This window comes from Monopterus albus, unplaced genomic scaffold (genome assembly GCF_001952655.1).
Source record: "Monopterus albus unplaced genomic scaffold, M_albus_1.0 scaffold55.1, whole genome shotgun sequence".
Classification (NCBI taxonomy): Eukaryota; Metazoa; Chordata; class Actinopteri; order Synbranchiformes; family Synbranchidae; genus Monopterus; species Monopterus albus.
Genome location: NW_018127935.1, coordinates 1544354 through 1554403, shown reverse-complemented (window position 1 = coordinate 1554403; position 10050 = coordinate 1544354). Strand labels below are relative to the sequence as shown.

Sequence of the window (10050 nt, the reverse complement as noted above, 5' to 3'; positions counted from 1 at the left end):
ACAAAACCTGCAGGAGATACAGTAGCATGCAATACCAACTGAACACCACTAGATGGCACTTTATTATAACAAAAGGTTGGAAACAAGCTCTTTCCTCTGATTCAATACCTGCAGGTAGGAATGTGATTGTCAGCATTTGTAGCACATTTTTGTAACTTGTCAGATATGCATCCATGATCAAATTACACTCCATGATTTAATGCTTGCTATGCAGATGGTGGCACTTTTGGAGTCATCTTTTGCAAAGCAAGTTCCACTCAACCTCGAGAATTTTGATGTTTCCTTGAACTGCAGCAAGATAAACAAGACTAAAAGCTTCAATTAGCCCTTAAAAGGCTTCGGAGCAAGATAAAGTATATTAACACCCTGAGGATTATTTACAACATCCTGCATTAACTTTGTCAGTGTGATAGTCTTAAATAAATCTCATAGTAATTGAGATGAATCCCTCATTTCAATGACAAGACCGGTTTTTAAGACCCAATTACCACTTTGAGTCCTCTGGCCCAGTGGATGTGCAGTGTTCAGGGCAGGGCAGCAAGTTGGCCGTTTCAGCAAGGAGGATGGAGAGATGGATTTGGTCCAAAGAAGGATGGATTTCTTCCTGGGCTGCACTGCATCAGAGGGCAGTTAGATTTATGACAAACGCATACAATCTTAATTTGTGCTCAGCCCGATAATGCATCTCAAGGCCAGAATAGTTCTGCTCAGTGTTTCTTAACTGAATGTTTCTTTAATTATATGTCAGAGGCCATAAAACGCAGAGGGAGACTTTCCCACAAAGCACTGTTTTACGTATTGGTCATTACTGCAAATTACAAGCAACAAGAAGAGGTGTATAGAAGTAAAATGCAAAAAGAAAAGTGGGTTTATTCATCTCCATACACTTTTCACCCTGTTAGTATAGCGATCGTTGGGAGGCCTTACCAATACTGCATGGTAGCTGCTCCCTCAGCAAATGTTTGGGCACTGACCATGGAAGAGAGAAAACATGATGCCTCCATTCACAACACAAAAGAAAGTAAAACATGTACAAATCTCAATGAATAGTACAAACATAAACATGTACATATTCACAAATCCATATTCATACAATACTTTCACCCAATTTAGTCCTGCAATATGAGCCACTAGCACACTTCAGATGGCATGTGCACACTTATACTGTAGTATGGCTATCACACAGTTATTACTGTGAGTAATAGAAATCACAATGACTTCTATGTGAAAATACAAGATGGCTGTACACAAACACTCCTCTGCAGCCCTTGGCCTACCACAGGGTGGCTTTACAGTCCCTCTGTTGTTATATTGCCTTTTTTAATAGGATGCCACTTAATCTTTGGTGAAAATTAGCTGTCCATTCATGTTAGATTTTTATACGAGAGCAGCTGCTATTGCTCCTTTCAGCGTGTAATATTTCCTGGGAAATTCAACTGTTCTTCTGAAGTGTTCTGACAAGTGATTAAACAATTTAAATACTTCAAGCAACAAATAACTCAACTTCATTCTTACAACCCTTTAATTTAGGTCTGTCCTTCCCCTCCGCCTACAGCTTGGCGCACACACACACACACATTCACCCACAAACACAGAGTGCATCATTTGCTTTTCCTCTATTTTTTTGTCTCTGTCTTGAGTCTTTTTGTCCCAAGTTATTTCTGTGGTGTCAAGTCTGTGGATGTAAAGACAGAGAAGCATTTGCCCTCCTCAGCTCAGCTCAAACCCGGCGGACGACTCGATGGCATACAGCAGCTTATTCCTCATCACCTGCTGGTCACAGAACTCAGGGAGCTTGAGCAGGTTCATGCAGGTGCTGGCAGTGGGCAGACGGTCCAGGTCAGTGCCGCCATTGTGGATGCAGAAGGCGGGGTAAAGCTCCTGTGTGCATACACCCACTGTTAGTAAGTACATGACAAATTACCAGGAATTGAAACATGAGAAATTTTGTCATCATGACGCCTTTAAAGGCAAAAGAAAATGAGACGTGAATTGCCTCATGTCAGAAACATTCACAGTGTCCAAAGCAATCCAGATTAAACAATAAATGTCAAATTCCACAACAGGATGAATGTTAAAGGAGAGACCTTAAGCACTAAAATAATATAATGGAAATATAAATTTGGGGGATTAGTTTAGGGCTTGAAAGCTTCTGAGGTTGACCATTGGATGAGACATTTCATGTTGTCTGACATTTCTCAAATCAAGCCTCTTTGTGACGAGGCCGCCTCATCTGTAGATTGTGACCGAGTGTTTTCATCCCAAGATGGGCAGATGAATACACTTCCCACCCTCATTTCAACCTGCTATTTAAAGGCAGCATATATGGTTCAGCCAGCATAAATGGCTCTCTAGGGGCTTAGCAGTACTGACCCTATTTTTCTAACAATTACTGTATTAAAACTATCGTTGCTTATTGCGAACATCATTAACACAGCTATCATTTTGTGAGGGAAAATGTTTCCATCATTTGTTTTTTTGAAATAGCTTCTTTTGACAGTGCTATTTCTCCTCTAATGAATCCTGGGCAGTTTCATGACGACTAATTAAGGCTTAGCTGGCTCAGGCTGAAGGCTGGGTCACAGGCTGCGCCCCTCACAAAGAGAAGCTGAAGCAGAGGGGGTGCATCTACACACCAGCCAAAGTCAAACTGATTAAATGAGTGGGCAAGGCAACTCTTAGACCTCAACTGGAGGTTTTGCAAAGGATTTTGAGATTTTTCTTAACTAATGTCAGTCATAGAGTATTAAACCAATCATATGATGATTACAGATACTGGTTAGACATAAAAACGTTTAAATGACCCTGAGCAACACTTTGTGCTTTTTCCCGCGTTTCTCCAACTACTTAACTGCCCCATAAATCAAGTCTGTTGTAAAGTGAAATGGCTTCCAATTAAGAAATCATTTCAGAAATGGGAGGTTAGCAGTAATGGCTCAGCATTACCGAATGCTGGAACAACGTTTAGTAGTAAGTAGATAAATTCCTTGTATTCTCCTTTAACAGGAAATCTGTACTTTCTGCATGTCACGCAGAAGGCAAAAGTTCAAAAGTTCAACCTGCTACCAAGTTCTGAATGGCAATATTTGTCCAGCCAGGATCTTTGACCAAGCACACACACACACACACACAGGGCCACAGAAGTAGTTCAACAGAATAAGGTCATGAACTATTAAAAAAACAAAAACAAATGGGGAGATAAGACGTCTTTGCTCTGGTGTGGTCTAATCGCCACCTAATTTGAAAATTATCATTTTGAGGGCTGTTATCGGTCTAGGTATTTTCATTACAGTACCATTAAGAGAGAACACTCCCTTCTGTTGGTCTTGGCAAACCTCTCAATAACAGAGTATATAGGTAGTACACAGAGTAAGAGTACTGCAGAATAAGCAGGTATTCAGACTGAGTCCGGTAAAACGCAACTCCCTGCTGTGTTTTTATGCAAGGGGCTGCATTGGTCGGGGCATGAGGGGTTGCAGGGGAAGTGACGTAGACATATACAATACAGCTACATTGTGAAGAGTCGACGTGAGTGGCTTCATTCACATTTGCAGCCCGTCAGCTTCTGCCGTGACACTTTTGCTAGATGATGTCACCATTCAGTGCAGCAAAAGCTGAAAAAGAACCAACTTTTTTGACGTACAGGGCTGTGATTTTTGCCAGAGCCCTCTGCAGTGCTGGTGCTGGTGGCAGTGAATGCAATGCCCCTTAGAAATGAATGGAGACGGCTGTGTTTTTTCACACCTCTGAAACTCAGTCTGACCACCTGCTAAGTACAGTATAGGGATAGGAAAAGATGAAGAGAGGCAAGTTCAAGTTTGGTAAACACTAACCTTGAAGCCAAGCAGTGGAGGTCTGGAGCAGCTGGTAACAAACCTGAGCAGCTTGCGCTTTTCCTCATCTGTGAAGCCTTCCACCACTTCCCAAAAAATCTGTATGACGGGGTGAGTGGCTGAGTAACCACCTACAGGAAATGGCAATGGAGAAAATTACATTATTTAACCCATACTCATAAATACATCAAATTGAATATACATCAATTAACCTGCGAAGTGATGACTACTATTTCTCCCCAGCCACTGATGCCCATTTGTCAGTCATGAACATACTGTAAACTAAATGTCAATTTCTCAACTGTATAATGACTTGTAAGCACCAAACAAAATTGTGACTCCAGCATAAATGTTTTTAACATGAGCTCCTACCTGAGTAGTTGGTGAACATTTTCAGGTCATCAAGACAAATCGGCACATGAGCCCCAGAAATCAGGACCTTCTCAAAGGAAAAACATTGTTAGATTCTGTGAGTTATAAGTGTGCTCAGTGTTTATGAGCAGATTTTCCTCATCATGTGCAGACTACCTGGATCTCCTGCTGGTCAAACATGCGCAGCCACTCCAGATTGACCACATTGGCCAGGCCTTGTCTGAAGGCCAGGCAGTGAGGCCTGATCTGCTTGTTCAGTCTGTAGTCGGCCACCAGATGGATGTAGGCTATTCGGTTTGCTGTGGTCACAGGAATGTCTTTGCCTCCCGGCTTCAGTTCAACCACCTGCTCACACAAAGTCACAAGGCATTTACAAGACTCTTCCACAGTTTCTATTGAAATATGATGTATTCTCCATTCTGTTGTAACATTACTGTCAGGTAAGTATACTGCATACTTCACTATGCATATCATGAAGTCTGTCTTGAGTGCCAGATGACCAACAAACAATGTAGGTGCTTTAATTGTGCCAGGTGGCATTTAATTTAATACCAGATAATTAAAACGTTTCCCAACATCACTGTAATTAAAGGTAAGGCTCTCTCTGTGTGTTTACTTCTCTTTATTACATTGTATGGACACATTTTTGCTCAATGCCATCAGTGTGAGGACATTTTAGCCAGCTGTCAACTCAAATTGCTGTTTGAGGGTTAAGACTTGTTTTAGGGTTAAGGGTACAGTTAGGTTAGGTTTATGTTAGGGTAACGGCTGGAATGCATTATCTCAGTAAGTGTCCTTACAACTATAGTAAGACGTGAGCACACTATTATCAGTATTTCAAATATAGCACATCTAGCGAATATCTGGTCCAATACAATTTGGCCCCAGGTTCTATTTTCCATTACCTTTAGAGTAGCTAACACTTTATAAGATGTACTCATCTCCGTTCATAAAGGTGGGTGTATGGTGACATCATGACAGCTACAGCGAGATAAAATATAATACTCTACATTTCTCTAGTGCAGTTTTCCTGCATTTGACATATGTGAATCTTATGTTTTGATAACTTAATGACTTCTACTGCTGTGTATCAAGTCAGTAACTTTAGGAACTATGTCACATTTTATATCATATTTTTTGTTTTGACACTGCAATGCAAAATTAAACACTGAGGGAAAGTGAGCAGGATCAAAACATTTCCAGTCTGATAAAACTAGGTGTGTTAATCCAGTGTGTGGATAGTTATATAATCCATTTTCCATAGTTATGGATGTTGTGATGTGCTCAAAACCACCTTTCTGTATCTTAGATTGTATTATAATCTACAGTAAGGTGCTCCTCTTATTTTGTTCACATAACAGGTAATAATTTTCAGCTTTTTTTTTTTTTTTAAAACCTCAGTGATTACTGATCATGTGCTAATGTAAGAGAAACACTGTCGTTATCTTGCTTACTTTAGCTATCTCACAAGGGCGAATGCAGGGCAGACTGCTCCCGGGTGTGTGCCTAATCTTTCACAAATTGTTTTCCCTATTGTGTTTGCGATGCCCTATTTGTGACCAGAGGGCTACAATGTCACTCAACCATTTCAGGTGTTGTTTGAGAAGAGCTAATAAGACGCATTAAAGCCTTGAACAAACAGGGGCTCCGAGTAGAGTGCCGGTCTGGGCCCAGGTGACTTGGTGTGATGGTGGTGGCTCGTCTCAACAGCCTTGAGCTTTGGAAAGGGACGTGCTTAAGACCAGCTAGTTGCTTCTGTCAGGCGTGTTCTCAGATAATTTCTGGTGGAATGGTCAACAGAGCTGCTGTGCTCCCTGTTCTGTAGCGCAGCTTAGGGCGACAGTGGCAACGTGCTTTATCTCTTTCAGAGCTAGAAAAGTGGTGCATCATGAGGGAAATGAATTATTAACGCCACAAAGAGAGACCAAACAGGATGAGAGATAGTGACCAGAATAGAAACAAAAAGAGGAAGAAAAAGGGCATGCGAGTAATTTATTCAACTCCGTCCCACCCCGCCAATAACCACAGTCACCTGAGCTTCTCCCAGATCATTGTTGACCACAGTGAAGTTGAGACCCAGCTCCTCCACATCGCCCTCGTAGCTCTTGAGAAAGAGCAGGTTGCGGTACATCTCTGGGTCCAGTGAGGCTAAGTGGTGGATGTCCACATCTGCACTGGTTCCCAAAAGCTTAGACAGGAAGAAACTGGCAAAGGGCAGCTCCACCAACATGTTCTCATACAACGCCTGTGGGGAAAATGTGGCTGTTAACTGGAGGATCACTGAAGGAATACTGCCTCTTCACCCACAAACACCTGTCAATCAGTGTGAATGAGAAAATGCTCTGAGCATTAAACACAGCAATTAATATTGCCCGGGAGTCACTAAATAAAACATGATTAGTTAACTGAGATTAAATGGGTAGACAAAATGGACTGTGTCTTGCATCAAGTAGCAAGAATAATATTACATATTCAAAAATCTGATTACAACACACATTTGCCTAGTTTTATATTTATAAATCAGGTGATAAGATAATAAATCTTGTCACATCATAATGACTGAGAGCAAAACACAGAATGTAATCTATCTAAAACACACAGGCTTCTGTTTCACCTGCCTCAAACTTTATAAATGCCAATTCTCACCTTGACCTTAAATGCCATTAAGAACTACAGCTGGGCAAGTGACTCATAAAACCCAAAGCTAATGTACTGGAATAGTCCGAAAAAGAGCCTATTGGAGGCACTAAAATATACAGGTCTTTATAAATGATAGCACTAAAAACCCTGCCCGCATCAGCTAAATGGATTATAAATCTAGAGGATTTCCATAATGCATGCATCTTAAACACACACTCGCACATAAATCACAGCTATTTTCTAAACACAGGTAAATTGCGTAACTTCAAACACTGTCTCTTTTTTATGCAAAATAATCCACTTAGTATTTCTCTTGTGGCCAGTGCTCATTTCAGACCATATGCGCCGCATGGCCCCTTGAAACCTATCAATAACACTTGTGCCGGGAAGAGGCAGCAATAAGTATATGGAAAAAACCTGTAGCCTTATTTTTCAATGCCACTTACTTTATTTATGAGTGTTTATTGCCAGAAATTATGCCAAAATGACTTGAGCTGGAAAGAATTAATTATTATGGGCCAGGCCTTTTAATATAAGTGAGTGCAGTGGCAACGCAATTAAAGCAGATCGTGGCACCATCAGGTGGAATAAATGCCAACAACATTGCAGGTGCATTCTGTTAGCTGCCAAATAAATTCCTTAATTTACAACATTAAGAATCAATAAAATTATAATGCCTTTCAAACACATCTCTATCAATCAGGGGTGCCAACCTCACACACCTCTAAAGGGGTCTATCCGTCATTGAAGATCAGTGAGAGGAGGGTGCAGAAGTCTTTTGAGTGCAGCGTGAGAGGGAGCAAACTTTCCTCACAGTTTACATGCAACTTCTGACGAGGTTGGAGGTTTTGTACTAATGAGATACAAATGAGGCACAAAGAGAATCTGCTACAGGTTCTATGCATAATGAGAAATGTGCACATGTTGAGCTAACTCTCCCATCAAGATGAACTTTTTAGTCTTTAGGCTGAATGAACAGAAACAGATGCAAGGTAACCTGTTTTCCCCATTTGTGGCTTAAATCTTTCAGCTTGTCAGCTGGGTGGACAAGTGAGGAAGAAGGATGACGACCGGCCTCTATTCTGATGTTCAATCCCATTTCAGTGAGTACCCTAGACAAGCCACTCCTGCCTGTAATACATCACCTCCACAACAATGGCACGCCTCGGACATTAATTAACAATATTAATCTCCTGTGTCCTTTGAGCTGCAGTGTGCACAGTACACATTGCAGCTCAATGGTGATGCAATCCCTCTCTATTTAAACGGTTACCTTTTATCCAGGCAATAATGGCACTAAACAAATATCAATACACCTCTCAAATGGCCACTCAAACATCAATTTTTATGGAGAAAGAGGAACTTAAGGTAGGGTTAATTGAAAGTCAAATTCAAATTAATTTCCCCCTGCCTAATTGCCTGAACCATTAGCTATGGAAAGCACAATCTCTAAAGAGTGGGAGCTGAGAGCTCGTTGCTCCTGATTGATCATCTCTCACTTGCAAAGAATATAGAGAAGAAGAGATCCAATGCTCTGATAAGTGGACCGGACCATCTAGGGCCGAGCAAGAGAGAAGAGGCCTGGATGCTCCTGACTGTAAAACAGATCAAAATGCTATTACAACATGCTTTGAATGCTTATTTATGTCCTGTCTGCATGGGCCTGCTGATTTAGTGCCAGCCAAATGCAATCACTACACAAACAAGAGGTAGGAATCATCGGCTAATGGAAGCCCTAATTGAGAGGCGACCACTTGTCATGAGGTAATTCTTCTCTGGTCTGAGATCAGAGCCCCGCACACGAGGAAGGCATCTTGATAAACAATCACTATCACATGCATTAAGAATGATTTAGAAACATTAGGCTCTAATAAATAGTGTCATCAGAGGAAGGAAGAGATAGAAAACCATTGCCGTCAACAGATTACACACTGGGCTAATTAACAAAACTAAAGGCTTGCACAAATGCCAGGTTCAAGATCTAACCCCTACCCTAAAACCTTCTTAAGAAACAAATAACAGCAATTTTTCTACACATTGTCAGTTCGTACAACAAACATCCGAACAAGCTCTAAATATACATAAACTGCAAGAATAGCCTTGGCACTCACTGTGACTGATCTTAACTGATGTGTTGTCCATCACATCAAGGCTGTCTACAACCAAGTCTCACAATTTTCTTTGTACTTTTTCATCATATGCTCTCATATCTCCAAACACTCCAGAAAGACTCTTTGTTCTGTCGATTTTTAGGTTTATATAAGAACATGGAAATATTCATTATATTTATCAATCCTCTTTATTAGATTTTACTAAAAAGGCTCACCTTTCCTAGGATCCTGCCTAGAAAGTAGTAGTGTCTTGTAAACGAGTCTCCAACCAGCATTCCGGCAGTGGGGGTGGGGTACAGCAGACCTTCATTGGTTGTCTTGAAGAAACCCTGGTTGGGATTGAAGCCCGACTTGAGAAGCTCATTGAGAAACTCCCGAAAGATACCGCCACCATCAATGCCTGCCTCATCCAGACCGTGGGCATTCAACAGATGGACTCTAATCCTTTTCTTCAGGTCTGGTTCTGATACAAAGAACATGAGGAGGAATTTAGAATGGTACAAAAACGTAGAAGGACTGACAAAGTACTGTAAAGTTCATGATCACAATCAACTTCATAAATATAACCAGACTACAGATAACCAGTTTTTCATTCTTTACTTCAAATTAATTTTTCGTAGAATGGAAATCAGGTCAGAAACCTTTCTAATAGAGGATTCCCAGTTAAGCATAAAAAAAATTGTCTCCAAACACAAATAGCATCAAACTAGAAATAATCTTAGGTTCATATTTCATTTTAACAATTAATCAGATACACTTGACTCCTGACTACTCATATAAATGGGGACAGACTCAGAGATGAAATTATTAGGGTAAAGTCAGAAAATACATTTCTAAATTGCTTTTTGTTAAAGCTTTGTGTGCCAAACTTGAGCTTCAAAACTGCTCTACAAAACTGCTGATTTGATTCTTTTGTAGTTTAGTTTTTAACTAAATGTTTATATTTAAAGTTCCCTTACAAGGTTTCACCTTCTTCTCCATTATTTGTTTCTAATATTTGGCTGTATTTACAGCACTAAATGTACAAAGATTAACAATAAGGACACTTTTCAATAGTGACCTGATTGTTCCTGTAAAAATAAATAAATAAATTT

The 10050-nt window shown here is 40.5% G+C and overlaps 1 protein-coding gene across 1 annotated transcript in view; it reads right to left on the bottom strand.

The window, feature by feature from the left end:
* Nucleotides 1-837: 837 nt before the first annotated feature.
* The window catches only part of ube3c (ubiquitin protein ligase E3C), a 29564-nt gene continuing 20351 nt past the window's right edge, over nt 838-10050 (bottom strand). The window contains 6 exon segments of the mRNA XM_020602315.1: nt 838-1881; nt 3834-3964; nt 4206-4272; nt 4362-4550; nt 6238-6450; nt 9172-9419. Coding sequence (XP_020457971.1) covers nt 1711-1881; nt 3834-3964; nt 4206-4272; nt 4362-4550; nt 6238-6450; nt 9172-9419 — 1019 coding nt within the window. The 3' untranslated portion in view covers nt 838-1710.